Source organism: Labrus mixtus, chromosome 4 (genome assembly GCF_963584025.1).
Source record: "Labrus mixtus chromosome 4, fLabMix1.1, whole genome shotgun sequence".
Lineage (NCBI taxonomy): Eukaryota > Metazoa > Chordata > Actinopteri > Labriformes > Labridae > Labrus > Labrus mixtus.
Genome location: NC_083615.1, coordinates 6,961,078 through 6,981,869, shown reverse-complemented (window position 1 = coordinate 6,981,869; position 20,792 = coordinate 6,961,078). Strand labels below are relative to the sequence as shown.

At 37.4% G+C, this 20,792-nt stretch overlaps 3 protein-coding genes across 4 annotated transcripts in view; 1 reads left to right on the top strand and 2 right to left on the bottom strand.

Moving 5' to 3' along the window:
- Positions 1–20,792, bottom strand: part of skor1b (SKI family transcriptional corepressor 1b) — a 136,258-nt gene that overhangs the window by 70,107 nt on the left and 45,359 nt on the right. The gene's annotated exons all lie outside the window — the stretch shown is intronic.
- On the top strand, positions 2,341–7,337 carry aagab (alpha and gamma adaptin binding protein). 2 transcript variants are annotated; one of them, XM_061035457.1, is made up of 10 exons: positions 2,341–2,522; positions 2,807–2,997; positions 4,489–4,585; positions 4,680–4,769; positions 4,886–4,969; positions 5,077–5,156; positions 5,345–5,441; positions 5,617–5,721; positions 5,867–5,916; positions 6,798–7,337. In XM_061035457.1, the coding sequence occupies exons 1-10, from the start codon at positions 2,429–2,431 to the stop codon at positions 6,873–6,875; spliced, it is 966 nt and encodes a 321-aa protein (XP_060891440.1). In that variant the 5' UTR covers positions 2,341–2,428; the 3' UTR covers positions 6,876–7,337. The 2 variants fall into 2 exon arrangements, with proteins under 2 accessions (XP_060891440.1, XP_060891439.1); XM_061035456.1 differs by having other exon boundaries at positions 5,342–5,441.
- Positions 7,708–15,860, bottom strand: smad3b (SMAD family member 3b). The gene is made up of 9 exons (XM_061035455.1): positions 15,461–15,860; positions 12,680–12,873; positions 12,432–12,566; positions 11,969–12,043; positions 11,824–11,874; positions 11,022–11,234; positions 10,799–10,936; positions 10,519–10,663; positions 7,708–9,408 (listed from the first exon to the last, which is right to left on the bottom strand). The coding sequence occupies exons 1-9, from the start codon at positions 15,661–15,663 to the stop codon at positions 9,285–9,287; spliced, it is 1,278 nt and encodes a 425-aa protein (XP_060891438.1). The 5' UTR covers positions 15,664–15,860; the 3' UTR covers positions 7,708–9,284.

Sequence of the window (20,792 nt, the reverse complement as noted above, 5' to 3'; positions counted from 1 at the left end):
CACTTACAGTTTGTATAATGTATAAAATATGTAATGTTTATTATATCGTGTGCTGCTGCCCTCTTAGCCAGGTCACCCTTGTGAAAGAGATTTTGATCTCAATGGTCAATAACCTGTTTTTTTTTTTAATAAATTTTTTTTTAAAAAATCTGTTGAGGCTGAAGTGTGATTTCCTTTTTAAATAAAAAAACAAAATAACCAGATGTGTCCTGATTGATCCTGAAGTCTATTGATTGTTCAGTTTTGCTCAGTCACAATTTACTGAACTGTCAGCCACTCTATGGCTGTCATAGACTAATATGGCAACAAACTCTGGCAATTAATTACTGAATAAAACTTTATCTCTTCAATTACATGAATAGCCTAAACTCACCTGGATCGCAAACAACTTCATGATGAAGTGGATGGATCACAATATATTATTCCCATACTTTCTGGCTTTAATAAATGTAACAATACATATCATGGCGCTGTTAGGCCAGAGACTGACTCTTGAAGTTCAAACCTTTCACTGTAGCTTAGTTTATGTGGAAAAAAGTAATACCAAATACCATATAAAGTAATCTTAAATAATATTCAGATGACTTACTGTGTCTGTTCTCTTCTTGTAGACAATAGGGAGTGATCTCTTCAATATCTGGCGCATAAGGGCTCTGTTGTTCGACTGAGCAGGTTTACACAGCAGCTGCTTGGTTACTGCTGGCTTGTGCTGAACCAAACAGACAGAGTAAATGTTTCAAACTGTAATCTATAACAAGATGTAAAGGGGAAACAGGCATAGCAATATTTCAATGTCTGTTCAAATGTATGCATTTGTCTGCTAAGTCGAAGTACATGTGTGTTTTAATTTAGTCCCATGTGATGTTATCTATTCTGCTCATCTTGTCTGTTTCATCATTTCGTAGCTACAATACCATTTCTGAATTCCTAACTTATTTACCTTCAGTGGGGAAAAGCAGTGTATATCTGGAACATGACGAGTAATCTACCTTTTCCCCAGGTGACGCCCTCGGAAGATCTTCTCTTTTTGGACACACATTTGGGAGACTCTCCAGAACAGGTTTCCTGTATTTCAAGCTCACATTATCATCACCATAATTTATGCAATTCTAATAATGTTTTGACAAAGTTCTAAAAGAAGAAAGGTGTCCACACTTTAGACAACAATTAAGTAATACATGACATGTAAGCTTCTTCTTTTTACCATTTTGGAATGAGCACTGCCTTTTTTGGTAAGTCTTCAATGGTCGGAAGAACCAGCGGCTGTTGGGAGACTGTTTTCAGATAATCCTCTGCATGTTTCTATTTGCAGTAAATAACACAAGAAGTTAACTGTACTATATCTGAGTTTGTCAAATATGTTGCATAACATTGTTAACAGTGATTATTCTGCACCTCCTTACCCTGATTCTACTCTCTGTTTTACGAATGGCAGAGTCCAAGGCTTTAACATCCAGTGTGTTTCCCCTGTCACTGACAGTGATTTGCTCAAGACTACATCTGAGTTGCCTCAAATCATCTTCAACCTGTAAGATAAAGCAGCTTTCTCAGCGCAAACATCAAGGAGAAAATAAATAAACACTAACTCTTAACCTGTTTTCAGGCAGAACTCTGTTCGTATTTCGATAATGCATTTCAAGTATTTATTGCTTCTCTTCGCCATATAGCATCGACATTTAGTGATTAAAAACAGTGTTAGTTAAGATAACGTTAGCTATTACCAATCTGAGGAAGAGGTTTTTTTTTTACCTGAATCAAAACTGCTCCCAGTCTGTCTTGATTTTTAGGCGTTTTAGACATTGTTTTTTGTTGGATTTAATTATGACATGTTTCGCGGTTGAGACTTGTAATAGCTTATTTCAACAACTATTACCAACCATAGAGCAAGACCATAATTTGTAAGTCTTAAAACTGTGCTCGGTAACTATGGCAACGAGAGGACGCGAAGAAGTCAACGAAGAACTAGAATTGTTTTACCCCCGAGTACGAGCTGTCAGGCGTTGACCTGTGCTGTGGACAAACGGGACAAACCTGCGAAAATTGGGATCAGATGATAAACTTTACAATTGGTAAATGCAAATTCCAACAAATATCTTTTTTTTTACTTCGTTTTAACCTTGAATGTACATTTAAACATTAGTAGCTGTAGGTTACTTAATAGGAAACGAAGTCAACGCAAACAACCTTACCATTTTTATTTTTATTTTTATTTTATTTTATTTTATATATTAGCACCTTCACGGTTTATGATTAGTACCCATATTAAATAATTAATTCCTCGCGAAAAAAAAAGAAATACCTTTCACGTTCTTCTTAATATAACGGAAGTGACGTCGCAGTCAAAGTGGAAAGGTCGGGGAAGTTGGTTATCATAACGTTAAGCTTGCAAGACCATCTTTGCCCCAGATATTATTTAAAAAAAAAAAAAATGTCAACTACCGACGAAGACACAGAGATCCCTATTCCATGTGTGCTCATCACCAGCTGTGATCGTGGTTTTAAAGAAGAGGAGCTGATAGAACGTAAGTGAAGCTAAAGCTACAGTGCACGAATTAGCTGAAGGGCTAACGTTGAACGAGGCTAACGTACTTAGCATAACAGAGAATATTTCACACTTAAAGGTTTTATTATCTGTTTGTCAAGCTCCTTAAGGGACTTCTTTTTCCGTTTAAGGCATTTGTAAGCCTGTGTATTGTTAAGTACATCTTATTTATACAGGTAGACAGTCACATTGAAGGCAAGCAGAGTAAATAATAAAAACGTTTTGGCTCTTTTTTTTTTTATAATAAATGTGTTTTCTCTTCAGAGATCCTCAGTACGAAGGATTTACCGGAGCCAGTCAAAAAAGAAGAGTCGGTAGCCTGGTATCCTTGGACCATCAACAACAAATATTATACAGCAGATGTCAGGCTATGTGTTGTACCAAGCACCTTTCAAATGTCTTCAGAGATTGCTCAGTCCATGCAGGCTTTCATTGTTTACTTTGACAGTTCAGCAGTAAGTGACTCAATATTACGTTTTACTTTAACCCTCATGCTTTGTTCCACTAACAGACTGATTCAGTAATTTTTTTTAGATTTTGTATGTTTTTTTTTTTTTTTTACATAATGTTTTTAACTAACATCAGTGCTTGTCATAAAGTATAAAATATCCATTACTTTTTCATTTTCAACCCTTCAAATGCCAGTTTGTTTGCACAATGCACCTGTTGGAAAACAACCTCAACGTTGACAATTTTATATATTATAGAATAGAATAGAATAGAATGACTTTATTGATCCCAAAACTGGGAAATTGTGGCGTTACAGCAGCAGGTTATCCAAACACACAATATGAGTAAAAAACACAATGTTAGCAAATCTAAACATAATATAATATTAACTATAAAGTAAATAAGTACTAAAAAGATATCAAAACGAAGAATGTGAATATATACAACCAGGATTTAACTAAGCATTACTAGTCTTAAATAGGAAGATTAAATATGAAAGATTGAATGTAAATGTGCAAAAACAGAGTCATAAATGAACAGTATTGACATAAGTTAAAGTGCATGAGTGTAGACATATAATAAGCAGAAACTATACAATATGACGGCGAGTAGACAGCCAAATGAAGTGAACATGAGTGCAGGGATAATTTGTAAATTTAACATGTGCAGAACAGATTACAGTATGGAGAGACAGATATTATCATGATGACAGTTCTCTGCTCGCATGAGGTGAGCTGTTGTACAGAGTTATGGCCTTCGGCAAGAAAGATTTCTTGTATCTGTCCTTGTGACAGCAGAGTTGTATCAGTATATCAGTTGTATCATATATTCTCAATGCTACTGGTATTTCTTATATATATATATATATATATATATATATAGTAGCACAGTCTGAGATATGTAACTTATTAACAGCAACAGTGATTTCAATGCATTTTTATTTTTTGTGCAGTGACAGAAAAACTTGCAAAATGCAATAAAAAATATTTTTTATTAAAGGATTTGTCCACTTTCACCACTTGATTTTTTAAATTTGCTTCAGTCCTTGTCATGAAAACCAAAATTTAATTCAAATTCAGAATTTTAACCCTTTAAATTCCTGTTAGATCACAATATGCTAATGATGTAATTTTACCATTTTACCAAAATTGTATTATTTTATACTGTAAATAACAAGGGATGAAAACATGTGGTTTGAATGGGTGTCAATGGGCCAAAAGTGGCCACGATAGACCCAAGAGGTAGTATTTCATGTATACAGTGTATTTTTGATATATTTAAAGTGTTGAAATTGAAAATTTAATTATCAGGCAAAAGTCCAGACCCTTGAGAAATTTCAGCCCAAATGCATTAACACATCTAAAATGGTTGAAAAAAAGAAAGTGAAGTGGCCACAAATGGCCAGGATAGAGTCCAGAGGTTTAATGATTCCAGAGTTAATAGTTTTTAATTGTTATATATTTGTAACGTATATTATATGTGTATGGTGTTTGCAGAAGGATGGTCTGGAAAAGCTTCAGCCTTGGATATCAGTGGTGGAAGATCTTGCTCCAGAGGTTCTCATTCTGGTGTGTGACAGAGTCAGCGAGAATGGTTAGTTCTGGAGCTTTGTATAAAAGCAAGAAGCATGTGGATATTATTTTGTGGTGTACTTCATAACATCTAAAGTGTCATTTTCTTATTGTAGGTGTCACCAGACATGAAGCACAACAGTGGTGTTTGGCTCATGCGTTTGAGCTGGTGGAGCTCAATCCACAGGAATTGCCAGATGAGGATGGTGAGTTTTCAGAGAGAAGAAATTACAGTGACAATGGGAAAATCAAATGTTTCATCATTGAAGTTTTTATTTTTTGCCCTCTCATTCAAACTGTTTGTGTTGCCTTTTTTTTAAAGATGACTTTCCAGAATCCACAGGAGTGAAGAGAATTGTGCAGGCTCTCAATGCCAACGTGTGGTCCAGTGTAGAGATGAAGGATGGTGAGATGACATTGCAAATATAACAACATTTAGCAATTTTCCATCCTTTTTATTGTATCTCTGTGTATGTAAAAATAAATATGACAGTTTATATCTCTTTCTAATAGGGCACAATGGAGGCTTTGGTCTTATGAGTAGTTTGGTGGCCTCAAGACATAACAACCCACGCAGCTGCCAAGATCCACCAGTCAGTTTGAATTTTTATTTTGTAACCTTTTTAATGGGGAAAAAATCCTCACTTGTTAATTTTTGTCTAAGTGTCTGTATTTGGTAACTTCATTCTTGAAACAATAATGATACATTTTTTAAGGAATTTTTAATTTGTTAGTTAGTTTTCAAGGATGCATGCTCACCGTTGCTCCTTTTCCACAGCAGTCTTCCAGCCTGCCAGTAGAGGGCTCACCTGTTAGTGAAGAGGCTGACCATACAGAAAGTAGTACTAACACAGACACACGGGGAGACGCTGTAGTCGGTAAGTTAACAACATCTGGTGAAATGTGTTTTTTCTTACATTTCAAGTTATTTTTCTCACAACTGAAGTTGTTCCTCCCAGCCCCTTTCCCCTCACTACAAACAAACATTTGATGATGATAGATGATGTTGTTGAGTTGCATCACATTAATATCCACTTGTTCTGATTCTCTCAGATGCAATGACGGATTTGGACATTCAGGAACTTGCTAATCTCACGGCTGGTGATGCGGATGTGGATAACTTTGAACGCCTCTTTACCAAATTAAAAGAGATGAAAGGTAACTCATAAAATAACCTTCTCCTTAGACCCTCATATTGACGGCTTGCTTGTACTTTGCTCTCAGTGTTGCCACTGAAATATTTGTAAAGCTGATGTAATATGATTTATTTCTTCTTTCCTTTTTTTACGATTGAATCCTGCAGATAAAGCTTCTTCATTACCTCATGAGCAGAGAAAGGTTCATGCAGAGAAGGTAAGCAACTGTATTGACCCGTTACAAGATATAGACTAGGACCGTTTTATGTTCAAACTTTGTGTACCATGTTCATTTAAAAAAAAAATTACCCTAAAAAATGTTGTAGACTGTCACAAAAGTATTGTGACACTCTTCAGTTTAACTTAATGAAGTGATGATGATAAATGATGTGACATAGTTTCAACACAGAAGATGAAACTGATGGGCTGCACAGAGAGTTTATAGCTTTGATAATACCCATCTCTGGTCCTTAGTTGGGCCTTTGAGTATACAGTGTATAAAATAAAAACATTCAGTTATATAAAAGCACAACAATATATATATATATATAAACCTTATGAAATACCACAATATAATGATACATCAATTCTATAAACCAATATGAATTGCAATTTTATAATATAACGATCTATAAAGTACAGCTCTGGTCGCCATTAGAAAGCACATGACCTTCGTTTTGAAATAATTTATTTTATTGCATGTGTTCCAGCATTAATGATCCTTAATGGAGAAATCTGACTGTCCAAATGTAGATCCATGATGTTTGTGACAGTTTCCATTCACCATGCTTCAACTGTCTCTGTCCTGTCTTTCTGGAGAGAAGTTCAGGGACGTGATTATTGATACATTTGAAAACATGAATACAAAAAGCTCTTGAATCTTAGTCAGTTGTGTCTTTTAAGTATGTGGCAGTGATGCTACCAGCTTTGTTTTTTGTAATTTATTTTCCAGGCCTTATAGTGATATAAGTTTGCTGAGTGTAGAGGGTGAACTGTCATACAATATGAGAAAGAAATGTACAAATCAAACTGTCAATTGCCTTAATGTATTTTGTATAAGCTCTAGTACAAAGTATTTATACTTAATCTGCTTTCCAGGTAGCAAAAGCGTTTTGGATGGCCATCGGTGGCGATGACGATGAGATTGACGGGTTATCATCGGGGGAAGAAAGCTGAAATTAGCTTCCTGTGACTCAGTCTCTTTTTCCTGATTCTCTTTCTTTCCTGGGACTCCCACGAGATCCAGCGTCCTTACACTCACTTCTTGCACTTGGAAAGTGGAGACGCTTGCAGATGGTACTGTAGGCATAGTCATGTTTAGAGTTCCTTAAATGAAATGATTGCAATACTAGTCAGAAGCCTTTGAATATCTTGATTAGGAGAGAAGAGAGCCAATGGGTGGCCCTGACCCTCAGTCTTCTCCTTTGGGTCCCTTTCTAACCTTAAGTGAACCTCAACACAATAGTGTTGCATTTGGCAAAACAAAATTAAATCATAGATACTTTGATTGATGTGTATGTCCTTTAGGTACAGTTGTCACATATATTTGCAAGTGACACAATGTGCCTTATCCCTAGAAGAGTTGTGACACATTTAATTTACATTCTGTTAAATGAATATAAAAACGTGTGATTTCAATTTTCTGCTCTCCATTGTCAGTGACTTGTTTGTTTTGAAGACAAAACAGCTTACTACACGGGTAAATAGAGGACCTATCATTCTGCAGATAAGAAAAATAGGATCACGATTATGCTACTATGGAATACCTCTGCAGTAAATAAAATTTCCGGTTCAGCTGCAGCCGTTGTCTACTGCCATTACATTAAGGGGGATTGGAAAAAAATGTTGTCTTAACATTTGAGGAGCTGCAGAACCTACAACCGTAAAGAGTGCCCTGTGGTTGAATCATCAGTTTCATGATGACATGCGTTTACTACAGGAGAGCAGTATGCAATTGGAATGTAAGTCCCGTGGGTTCAATATTTCTGTTTTAGATCAAAAAAAGAACTTTTTTTTCTCAGATGCAATTTATTCATTTTTCCCAGATAACAAAACAATGGTCATTTGAGAACAAATATTTGGCTACATGAAAAAACATGTACATAAGACTTGGAACAGAAAACCACCAACTAAAGAAATCAAGGAACACAAGTGCTAATACCAGTTCACTAACTACCTCAAGTAATGCAAAACACTGTATTTTGGTTTAGTACAATGTCTTTGTGTTAAGTAGATAACGTGGTGATTCAGTCTTTTATACTGTGCTTAAGTGCAAGCTAAAGATGGTGGCTTCAGAAACAATGACACCAAGTAAATCACACATGCCTTACAATATTGTAGCAATGTACATGTAGCATACAGCATTTACTGGACTAGCAAACTACCACTAGAACTAAAGCGTTACACCTAAAAACACAGTCAATTTGAAGTGCATCATTTAGCCAACATGAGCATAGTATAATAACGTTAGCTCATAGATGGCCATTCGTGAAAAGACCAGCGTCTGTTTTCACTCAACGTGTCATCAATGGATGAAACAAACTGAAGTCAGACAATGCCTAAATTAACCAATCACTGATGATCAAAACTACTTTATCATAATCTAAGTCCCTATCATGAAATAACAGTAAAAGCTAGAACAATAATCCTGTGTTACACATAAGAAACCAGTTGACCCAGGTTTTTAAAAGCCAGCATTTAAGCAGACCACGGTTTGGGTCATTAAAGCAAAAGTTTCTTGCGAGTACACTCATGCCAGAGGTCAGTCAGGTCTGATGTTTCAAGCAAAATATGACTACAAGCTATAAATATTTATGTACAATTAAATTGAGGCAATAAAAAAAATATATTCCCATGCAGGACAGTATGCAAAAATAACTTATAAAATGTCTCTTTCACTAAGCAAAATAGTTTTCATACAAGTGTTCTTGTCAACAAACAATGGTGCTAATATATGTTTGGGTTGTTTAAAATAGATACAATACCTATTACAAGATTAATGAAAGAATCAACACTTTCTTCAATACATATTAATCAATAAGGGCAAGAAGTACTTTGTACTTAGTTTGAATTAAAAAATATTCTATTTAATCAATACCCATTATGACCTTTTCCTTGTTAATTTATGGTTCCTTGATAAATAAGCATCTTGATTCAATGATAACGAGCAGTGGTACTAAGATTGAACCACAAGTAATGACAACGTCGTCATAATAAAAGCTAATTCATAGAATCAAAATTGTTTTGAAATGTTTAAATAGATGACAAAACTGAACCAGTACCATACTTTTCATCTTTCATTTCTAAAACAATATAACAAGACATGATGTCTGAATGACAGGCTGCCTGTTAAACACATGAAACAATGTAGAAGTTCTTAAGTAGTTATCAGATGAAGACACTAAATGGAACTAAGGAAAGTGCTACAGAGGTGAGGCGAAATGTTTGACAGCGGGGGGAGGAGGGTCATAATAGATTCAATGAATGGTGTCTCTTTCCTTATTATCAGTTAGATACGCCTGAGTTTTCCTATGTGTATTAGAGTGTCAATGTGAAGGAAGGTTCCTTGTAAAGCATGAGCATCTTTTATGACACACTGGAGCAGTGGATGCTTGGAGAGCCCATTTGTGTGAGAACCTTGTCAAGCCACTGCAAAGGGCCGTTGAGATGCAGCTCTATCCAGCAGGGGGTGCTGGTCACCGTCTGACGTCTGCAGGGTACAGAGAAGAAGAGAGGTAACATAGTGCATTATAGTTCATACCAGGTCATGTTTGAAATCACTTCAACACATTTAATCATTAATTTTATTTAATAATGGTTGATACAATGATGCAGAAGTGTATTTCACGTCTTAGTTGATTTATCGCCAGCACTGAAGCCAACTCTTCAGGCTGTTTGAAGTCATTCAAGTTTCAATCAGGGATGTTTTTCTCTGAGGTGTTTGGTGCCAGAAATATAACCCGTACCACTCCTGGACCGCTGGGAATTACCCTTGCTGAGGGTGTCTGAAATGTGTTCACCCCCCACTCCGTGTCCCCTTCACCACTGCATGCCTGCTGCATTCTTCATCTGTTACTCAACCCTCTCTTGCAAACTCACAGCTGCACCCTCTCCCATCAACCTCTCCCATTTCCAAGTCTGCTACTGTGTGAGCATAACCCCCCTCCCCATTCTTCATCCCAAAAGTTATAGGCCGTTTTTTTACCTTAAAGTTAAGTGGAAACTGCTTAAGGAAAAAAATTGCCACCCAGGGAAGACTAGGTGGAAGTCATAAGACACAGTGCTGTGTGTCTTACACAATGTGTAAGATCCAGTGGAGGGAGCTCCCAGTTTATGCTCGCATCAAATTTTAAATCCTGCTGCTCGTTTACAAAACAGCAACAAAAATGGCTCCTCCTTACCTTAACTGTCTCATCCAGGTCTACGTTCCCTCCCACCCACTACGCTCTGCCATTGAAAGGTGTCTGATCCAACCTTTACAAGTCACAAGTCCCTTTGCACCTTTAAGAAAAAGCTAAAGACCCAGCTCTTTCATGAACAACTATGCACTTAATGATAGTGACAATGATGATCTTTTCATTTTAAAAACACCAATTGTAATAGCCCCAACAGGGACATAAACTTTAAAAACATTACATAAAAATATTTCTGTCAATAACGAGTTTGCTGAAATCTACAGAAAAGTTTTTTTTAAACCTTATTTTTTTTTCTTGTTTGAGAGCTCAGTATGTTGAACACCATAGCATGCCACACAAAAACCTATAAAATGAATTAATAAAAATGCATTAGGCATCTTAACAAGTTTGAAGTTTGAAATTACCTGTACTCAGCTCCCCAGCCCTTGACAAAACTCATCCGAATGGTGCACATTCTGGTGAGTTGGTAAACGGCCTCAAAGCCCTGGTTGACTGACTGTGCGAGCAGAGCAGCGAACTCCTGGTTATTAAAGATCTTCAAGTTGCAGCCTACAAAAAAAATTATCATTGTGAGACTTAGTAGTACAGCAAAGAAAAAAATGTCAGTGTCAGTACGTCAATAGAACTGGTGGTCATTTTGCGTCTGATAGCTTCGAGTGTTGGTGTGTATCCACTCATGCTAACCTGGGGGTATTTTGCAGACAGTGGCAGGATGCCAACCATAGCGCTGGTTGCAGTTAGGACTCTGCACAAAGATGGCGCTGTCACTCAGACACTCTGCAAACACCTCTCCTCCAATGTAGTACAGCCTCACACCTCGTCCTGGAGAGAGAAGAGAGAATATTGTTGCTCTGTACATACTGCCTGCCGAATGTGGCAATATAAAAGAAAAACAAATGAAAATGACCTATGTGTCTGCGTGTGAGCTCCACCGCTGAGTTGCGGTTGACGTTAGACAACAATCCGAGACAGAAGCGTTCAGAGTTGGAGGGGTCTGTGAATCCATCAACTGTTAGGGAGGGCTGGGAGGCGTGGAAGGTCTCTCCTACACGCTGGTTTAGCTCATAGTAGGAGATAGAGCACCAGAAGGCAGACTCACAGTACGTCACAGGTTGCAAGTCTGGTGGGGGGTGAGATGGAGAGACATTAATGCACATACAAGCCCCAGTCATGTCAATGAATAAAGACTAAAGAGGGTCCTGAGAACAGGTAAACTGCTTTGTGGATGTACAACCATTTATTGTTAAGATGCTCATCGCTGATAAAATCTCTCTTGAATTTCTTTTCAATAGCTCTTTCCCACGACCTTCATGTCTCCGGCAAAGACATGATGTAAATGTTAATTTTATTAAAAATGACCTCCAAGTGGCTCTCCACATAGATAGAATAACCTGAAATAATTATTAATTTACCTTGAGCCATCCACAGATGAGAACAGACCATAGACAAAGACACCATTGATACCATACTCACTGTTACTTCCTTGAGGCTAAGCCTCCGAGACTAAGTCCACTGCTTCTGTGGGCTGCTCATCTGTCTCTCAAAATGTGAACCCCTACAAAGATATTATACTCTGACTGTCTGTGTTGTCCTACACTCATATGAAAAGCATGATCACTACAGCAGCAGCAGTTGTTTTATTACTAACAATGAAATAGTCCACTAGTCATCAGGCTGTTAATAAAGCCAATCTGTTAGATTTCTCTTACCTAGATTACTGTTTGCGGGTGACACAGGATTGGGTGACAGGCTGGGTGAGCCTGAAATAGAGCAGTGATAGAGGAGGACTGGTTCAAGCATCATAGTTTAAACTCTTAGAGCTGGAATAGAGCAGTCTCTTTTCACATTACTCACTTGTGTCCATGCTATGGTTGTTCTGGTGATCACTTGTCTCACCATCTTCACTGAGATACCCTGGTGGGGGAGTTTCTGTGACAAACACACACAGACAACAGTTAGGCAACCAGTCCTGATCTAAAGCATACGTGAGGATTTAATTTATTTTGACTGCTGAAACAAGTAAATGAAACCTAACAAAAGTTATTTGCTGATTCCTTTGTTCATTTTACACCAATCTCGAACATGAGAGGCAAAAAATAAAATGACATCAGTATTTGCAAGAAAGTTTCTCTACAGTCATTTTCCCTTTTGTGTTCAATGTCTTGACTACAAGTCGTAATAATAGGTGCTAAGAGAACCACCGCCATTTCTGGACAGTTCTCTCCAATTTAAGCACGCATAAAATAAAGGATGATGACAATATGAGCTTACAGACATCAAGTTTCTTGCGTAGAAATAGTGACACTATGTTTCTCACCAGGAATATAATTACTCTGGGGCTCGATGCCAGCGGGGAAGTTGGTGTTCTCAGGAATAGACGGGCTATAGTCATCCAAAGCTGGAAACTCAGCGGGTATATCTGCATGCCGTGGTACTAGAACAGGGGGCAGAACTGAAGACATACACATACCTTTATTAAGGACCAGTTCTATACTGAATACCACATAGCAAACACATTATCTTAAATACAGTCATTTGAATCATGTAGCAATTTACTGCACTTACTTGGTGTCTCCACCCTTTGGTAGTGGTATGGGTTGACACAGACCTCATCCTTCTTAGTGTGGAAGGCAAATTCACAGTGGTCCACAGCCCTCAGTTCATGATGGGACTGGAGGTCTGGCCAGCGCCACAAGCGACAGTAGATCACATGAGGAAGACCTTTTCTGTGCGAGACCTGAAGACGCCCATCTAAAGATCTGGGAGGGAAGAAATCACCCAAAAGAATGTAGTGGAATATGAATGTTAAACGTTATAAATCTATGTGCCGCTCTTATCAATGCTTTGATTACAGTTGATGTCATGCTTTTAAAATATGATGCACACTGCGTAGTATAATCTTTGATATATTTTATAGTCATTAATAGATCAACACTAACTTCAAGACAAAAGCATTTGGCTAGGAAGTTAGAGTTGATCTATTCTACTGATGTCAGACAAGTCAAAAATTATTCTTTGTACTCATTGCTTTTTGTCACAAAAAAAGATACACTTTATATATTCTTTAAATATTTTCCTATTTCATTCTTGAATTTTATTTTCCTTTGAGATAAACAGCCACTTCAAGCAATTAAAAATGTTTGTGTCTTTAAAAACCTGAAATGCAGCTTCGACATAAACAAAGCTTTTATTGGAAATAAAAATCAAAGACTAATAAATAACCAGTGGGACCAAGACAGACTAAAAGTTTGTGTGAAGTTTGAGCAGTGCGATAACTAAATAGTTTGAAACATCTTCACAGCATAGCCCAACAGCACAGTGCAATTCCAGCTTCAAGTGACCAAGAAGAGAGGGGTTCGGACTGTGGTTATGAGAGCGTATCTGTTGGGTCAGCTGAGGTCAGCATTATTTTGCCTTTGGAGAGATTGACCCTGTTTATGTCTGGTCTTTGTGATTTGCCAACTCTCTCTCTCTCTTATGACCTGTCAGACACAAAGATTGACTGATACGAACTTCTAATTTTAGTTTTTTTTTGACAAATCTAATATTTAAGCTTAGCAGTCAAAACCATATTACATGCTTTAATGCAATGTCCCCAGTTCAATCCAGCCAGAAAAAAATGTTACTGCATTTTATTTTATTTCCATTAATCCTCTAATGTCACTTCTCTACTGTATGTTTTGTAATAAAGGCAATAATCAGTCTGTGCAACTTTAGCGTAGAATCACTTAGTCTTTGTATTCCCCTTGGATAGTAAGACAGCTGTTATTCTGTAAACCTACATGCTCTATACCCACAGACTCTGAACCTTCACCGTCCATTGAGCTAGCAGGAAAAGGTTTAATTTAGGTTGACAATTATGGGCTCGCTTCTGTACACATTTTTATGGGGAATCCTATTTTAATAAGCAATTAGACCCGACAAGCTATCTGATTAAATATTACTGGGGGGAAAAAGGACTTTCCAGGATTATTATCTTTAAGAGAAGTCACTGCGTGTTGTTGTAGGGAAACATTTGTTGGCTCATTCGGACCACTATCAATACAACATGTGTGCACAGAAAAATGGCACTAACAAAAGAATCTGCCTCAAATATCAGCAAACTACAAGTTACAGATGGTGATCCCAAAAGAATCCCAAACTAAAATCCAACTTTCCTCGAGTTCACCCACTCAAGTCTAAACATCCTCAGTGAGTCAGAGGACCGTTTCCTCCTCTTCATCACACATGAACTTGGGTCAGACTTGTTTATGTAGCTTACAGATAGATTTCCTGCTGACAGGGTAGGTTCACTGTCAGTAACCTTACTAAGACGACTCTATGACTCACTATATTTTTTCACTGAATGGCGATACTCGATATATATCGATATGTCTTTTATTAACAGTCAGTTGCACAAGTTCAACATGTACATGTTCAATTTTCTGCATAACAAAATAAACACAGTTGTGTGTTTTGTTATCCATTTAGTTTGTTGAGTTTGGCTCAGAGAGCGGGAGAGAGAGAGAGATGGAGAGAGAGAGAGAGGGGGGAGAGAGAGAGAGGGAGGAGAGAGGGAGAGAGATAGATGGAGAGGGAGAGAGAGAGGAGGGAGAGAGAGGAGGAGGGAGAGAGAGAGGGAGAGAGGAGAGATAGATAGAGAAGGAGGGAGAGAGACAGAGAGAGAGAGGGAGAGAGAAAGATGGAGAGAGGGAGAGAGAGGGAGAGAGAGAGAGAGGAGAGAGAGGGAGAGAGAGAGATGGAGAGAGGGAGAGAGAGAGAGACGGAGAGAGGGAGAGAGAGAGAAGGAGGGAGAGAGAGAGAAGGAGGGAGAGAGAGAGAGAGAGAGAGAGAGAGAGAAGGAGGGAGAGAGAGAGAGAGAGAGAGAGAGAGAGAGAGAGAGAGAGAGAGAGAGAGAGAGAGATTAACGATATTGTCCTAAATCTGGATACAATATGATGCTACAACATAACAACACAGACTTGAATGTAAATGCTTTGATGGGTAGCGGATAAATCATGTTATTATTATCTAATTTTCACAAACAAATTAGAAGTTTAAACTAAAGAGGTTTAACCAGCTAATGTTAGCTCCTCTATGTTTGCCTGTTTTAGCCATACCAGCTAAAGCTAAATATCAGTGCAATTGATATCAAATTGCATAATATAAAACGTTTCATCTTCTCCACAATACTAAAGCGAATACATGTCAAAGTCACCACCGGCACGACAACAAAAGAAAACCTCCCACTGGCAAAAGCATTAGGCTTCTAATATTAGCTCAAACTAACTAGCATCGTTAGCTGTCATCAGCTAGCCAGCTTAGCTCAGAAGGAGACAGCTAGTTAGCTCTGTGTGTTTCCTTTACCTGGGTATGGTTAAGCATTTCGTGTTGACGTTTTGAGTCGTGATGGCTTTTTCCAACTCGTCCAATTGTCCCGTCTTTTTCAACTTCTTCACAAGACTCTTGACAGCCTTTTCGCACCATTTCTCCTCTTGCCCGTTCTGCTCTCCCTTCTTCCAGCCGAGGAGCCTCTTCACGATTGGAGGAGTGAAGGGTAATATTGACATCTTTATTTTTTAACTTTTTTTTAACAATAAATTACAGCAGTCATTTCGTTCTGCGGCTCAGAATTTCCAAAAGCACTGTTTAGTCTTTCCTGTACCAGTGGACGAGACTGCTTGGTGAGCTCGGTCGCTGCCAGGGACTGAAGCTGCAGCAGCGGCTTGTGTCGTAGCTTCACTGCGGTGGAGCTGGTCGTCTGTCGGGCTAACCGTGCTGCCTCTCTGCCCCTCCTCCAGCTTCAGTCAGCTGGCCTGTCTTCTACCTGCACAAAGCATGAAGGCTACAGCATGCAGTTAAACTCTTACTTCTTCTTTTACACATTAAGCTGTGCGACATTAAAGAGAAGGAAAAAGTAATAATAACTTTATAATAATAACTTTATTTTTAAAAACACAGGTTTACAAAGTGCTTTGACAAGCTAAACCAAACACAGAAGAACATTAACCACAGCAAGAACATAACAAATGCAAAATACTAAAAATAATTAAATACAATTCAACATGAAGAACCATGAGAAGAACCCAGGCAACACAAGAACCTGAGACCAAGAGGAACCAAAGATTTAAAAATATGTAAGAAACTAAAAGAGCTGGGGAAAAAAATAAATAAAAAGATAACAGCAATAAGAAGGTAAGAGCAGTAAAAGAAATAGAAACAAGTGGTTAAAGGATCAAAAAACCCAAAACTATAATATTAATAAAAATAAAAAGTAAATATAAATATGAAACATAAATAGACAAAGTAAGTAAGATAAGAAATTACCAAGTTAAAACATAAGAGGAGTTAAGATATGAGCATAAATACGAGATAAGAGTATAAATAAAGAGCATAAATAAAAGAACAGTAAGAAGTAAAAGAAGATAAAAATAGTAAAACCAGTAAGAAAAGACATTAAGTAGGCTAATTAAAGTCTTTTTGCCCATTTAGACCTCAGGGTAAATAAAGCTGAAATTTAAAATGCAGTTTAAAAAAAGAAAATTGTCATATGGCTTTGTCAACCACTGTGTTTTTTTTTTTTTTACAACCAATGTGTCATTTACATCAGTGGCCTATATCAGTGTCAGTGATTTATGCCCCCCTTGTATAGCCTATACAACAGTTCAACATATCTATAGACAAGAAATGGAAAAAATGTTGTAATGAGAGATATGTCGACTCTGAAAAGTGATCCAACTTGTGCATTTACTGTGTCCATGAATAGAAGAGCCCTATGAGTGATCCCTTTGATCCTCTCATAAAAGTGATTTAATTTCACCTCAGATGCATCTTTCCTAAAAGAGACAGGGGAGGTGACTGCATTTAAAGGTATTTGGGGTTTTAGAGTGTTATTGATAAGGACATGCCTGGCGGCTGCCTCCTATAAGCATCAGTGTCCCTGTGCTATAAATATCCATGTCCAGCTCCAGCCCCTTTTCCTTCTCTCTATTAATAATTCCATCAATGAATGCTGTCTATTTTAAGCAACTACTTGGCATGGCTCCTTAGTTCCTCTGTCTTAAATAAGAATTATAGCTGTCTTAGCGGTGGAACCATAACAATAATATTAAAAGACTATTAATGGCTCTCTATGGATATGTCTCCTTAACGTTTGCCCTTATTAAAGTCATAGTCATTAAGTATCTGTAAACACTGTTAAATGCTAACAATAAGGACTGCTTATCACAATTATTTTGATTATGGATTTCTGCCAAGATTTTCCAAAATGAACAGCCAATCAGATATGTTCAAACAACAATCTGGAAATGCTCAGATATTCTGTTTATGAGCCTTTCTCAAAAATTAAAGCAAAGACTGAGAATGTTTTGGTGTTGTTGGTTGAGAAATATTCGATTATAACAATAAGTGTCAGCTATTTCATTATGATCAGTCAGCATTATCCATTCAGCTGTTCTTAATCTAATTAAATTTAACTAAATGTACTTAATTGACATTAAACAACAAATCTATCTTGCAAAATCTGGATTAAAAATGGCAAAACATCTGGAATGCTAAACTGTTGTTTGTCACTGTAGCCTAAATGTTAACAAAACTCCCTGGCAACCCTAGTGGATAAGAATTTTGAGTACACATCAGTGTGTCTCGTCACTGTTGAAATATAATCGAAGTGTAAATTGCTTAATCAGCAATCAAATAACTTTGTCATTGTAAGGTGACAGGCCACAAAGCATGAGCACTGCTTTAGGTGTACTATGATGGACTTCTTAAGGCCCATCTCGACACCTCTGGCCGCCAGAGGAGAGAGAGCTAGACAGCTGGCATTGAGAGTTTCTGCATGTTTGTGTGTGTGAGAGGGAGAGAGAAATAGGGGGCTCGTGTTGTATTGATCAGATAGGGAGGGGCAGATGGACCACAGCAGGCAGGAGAAGGTCTTAGGGACAGAGAGAGGAATGATTTTAGACAAAAGGCACAGCGGCTGGCTGAATAAGTAATGACTGCAGACAATCTGATGGATAACAATGGCATTGTGATGGACCACTCATGGGTTACGTGGGAAACAAGCAGACATATTGCAGGGGCCCGATCAGCTGGGCTGCTGTCACAACAATACTTAGACAAGGATGGAGTAGCAATTAGAGTAAATATGCCTTTTGTGCATCCATATGGGCAAATTGCAGGGATATTTCATGTGCTATAACACCACTGATTTTTTAAAACCAAACATTTTTATTTGGTTTAGATCACAGCTCTGCAATAAATACAGATTCTGTAGCACAAGTGTCAGCTTCTATATTGTTTGATGAAAGATAGCATCTCATTTACCCTCCGTAGACCTGTAATTGCCCCCCATAGCTAATTGCAGTGTGTTAGAATCAGACTGGCTTTTGGACACGGCCCCAAACGGGTGGGGTGCACTTCTCCCTACAATCTCTGCCTTTTTTTTTAACCTCCCTTCACACTGCAAGCTGTTATCTGTCGTTTACAGCCCTCAATCTCTCTGCAGACACTGGCAGCTCCAAATCTGGGGCAGAAGTGAACCTCCCTTGTTTTTTCCCTCCCAGTGGTCTGAAGCAAAGCATATCCTTCTCTGGTTCCAGAGCCATGGAGGTGATGCACACCCTCCTCTGTGATTCTCTCTTGCCAGTATCGATGAAAATCTGGTTGTCATTTTTATCAAGCATTTCACTTGTCACTTAAGAATCTGGAACAAACGCCTTTTATTTATAACATATCAATACCATTTAGCATTACCTACATTCCATCTAATTAAAGGTGAGAATCCATTTAATCCAAAGATTTATAATGGATTACCAACCTTTCTAGCTCTATTGATACTATATGGGTCATAACTAACATAATAATATGATTTACACCTACAACCCAAAACGTTTCTTATTATTGGCCCCTGCTGATGGTATTATAAAGGATGTATAGGCAAAATAAAAAAACAACTAGGCTAGTGGTGGCTTAAAATCCTTTATAAAGTTGGACTTTATATTTGACCAGAGTTTGTCGGACAATTTACAAAATAATTGAGCTGCAATCCTCAGCAAAGTTTCTGAGTAATTGTTATCCAGAATATTATCCTGATATATTTTCCAAAGTTGAAAACAAACTTGTGCCATATTTTTCACATCAATCCAAGTTCGAGATACTTTTTGGCATGAATGGTGAACAACAGTTGTAATCAAAGAAAAGGTATTAAACTAATCAATGTGATATAACATAACATTTAAATCCTGGTACTCTGCAGACAAGAAGTGTCAACATAATAGATAGAAAATCACACCATCTAGTGGCTTTGGGCTATTACTACATCATTTACTGTTGTACATACAAACAGTGTGAAGCCTACATTACAGAAAAAATAAAAATATCTGATAAATAAATATAATAGTGATTTTACTATTGGTACCTCAGTTTTAGGTCTTAGAATTATGTATAATAACTCTCTGTCCAGTGCAGGGTTTGTAGGAGTTCTCAGATCCATCACTTAAGTAAACTAAATAAAGAAAGATAGTGATACCACAGCATACAGTAAGTGAACATGTTAATTATGCAGAATGGCCTATTTGATAATATCTTGCATTTTATAGTCAGATTATTATTATATCATTATTGATGCAAAGTGTGCATATGCAAACGCTGGAAAAAAGATGGTATAAATTTGATAACAATACAGTAAAACCCACCATGATATTGAACAAGTATTATCACAACCCTTAATTGAATTATACATTCTGTTTTTAAAAAAGTGGAGGAAAATTAAAGACCAAAAAACATCGGCATTAAATAGTCCAGGTCCAGGCAGTCAGGATGGTTAGAAAAATATCAAATTCATTGGGCTATAAACATAAAAAAAAAACACCCACGCGTATCGGCTTGTGACTTCTTGAGGATGACACACTGAGACAAAGAGTGCTAATGAATTAAAGGCCTTTTATATTTAACAATCCTTAGCGCCTCGACCTGGATTCTTTATACCGATGTTTTTTGGTTCTAAATTTTCCTCCACTTTTTTGAGGTTTTCCCTTCCATGAGCACCGGTGGTTTGAGGGATACTAAAAGCGCTCCTGTTCTCTCTCTTTTTTATACATTCTGTTTTATTTATTTTTATATTGTGTAATATATATCTGTATCTACAAAGTCACGATGAAGTACAGAAGACGTTAAAATGAAATCCCTTCTGAAATTTTGTATAAAATAAGAACCAGGAAATGGAAACACTTCAGGAAGAAAGAGTCCCTCAAATATTACTCAAGTGTAGTTCCTGAGCAGTTTTAGTAAGTCTCTTCCTCTGGTTTATTTGGACACCTGGGCTTTTCCAATTTGTCAATTCAAAAAGTGATGAAAGACAAACTTTACAACAACATATATATTTTGTTTTATCGCTCATCTGTGTTTTGTTTTCTTCCTTTTCTTTTACACCCGAGTATGTTTAGGACTCTCTGTGATTATAATTTATTTGTGATTCTTTGCCATTGATTTATAGGCTATAAACACAATTTACATGTTTATTGTGAACAATGGCCCATAAACGCATTAAGTTGCTTTGCAGAATATCTCCTCATCTTATATATGGATGGAATGCAGCGCTTTGACATGACTCATTAATTTCACCTCCCGGCTAAAATGGCTTTGTGTTTGGCCTGAACCTCAAGTGCTCAGCCCTGTATTAACAAATGATCCCCTCCTC

Bases quoted from the DNA above. Each gene is read 5' to 3' on its own strand.
- aagab (XM_061035456.1), top strand. From the start codon at position 2,429: ATGTCAACTACCGACGAAGACACAGAGATCCCTATTCCATGTGTGCTC. The intron at 2,998-4,488 runs GTAAGTGACTCA...TGGTGTTTGCAG, and splicing joins TTTACTTTGACAGTTCAGCA to AAGGATGGTCTGGAAAAGCT. The intron at 5,157-5,341 runs GTCAGTTTGAAT...CCTTTTCCACAG, and splicing joins GCAGCTGCCAAGATCCACCA to CAGTCTTCCAGCCTGCCAGT.
- smad3b (XM_061035455.1), bottom strand. From the start codon at position 15,663: ATGTCAATATTACCCTTCACTCCTCCAATCGTGAAGAGGCTCCTCGGC. The intron at 11,235-11,823 runs GTAAGAGAAATC...ACCCCCCACCAG, and splicing joins ACCCGCAAACAGTAATCTAG to ACTTGCAACCTGTGACGTAC. The intron at 9,409-10,518 runs GTAATTTCAAAC...TGTACCCTGCAG, and splicing joins GGCTGGGGAGCTGAGTACAG to ACGTCAGACGGTGACCAGCA.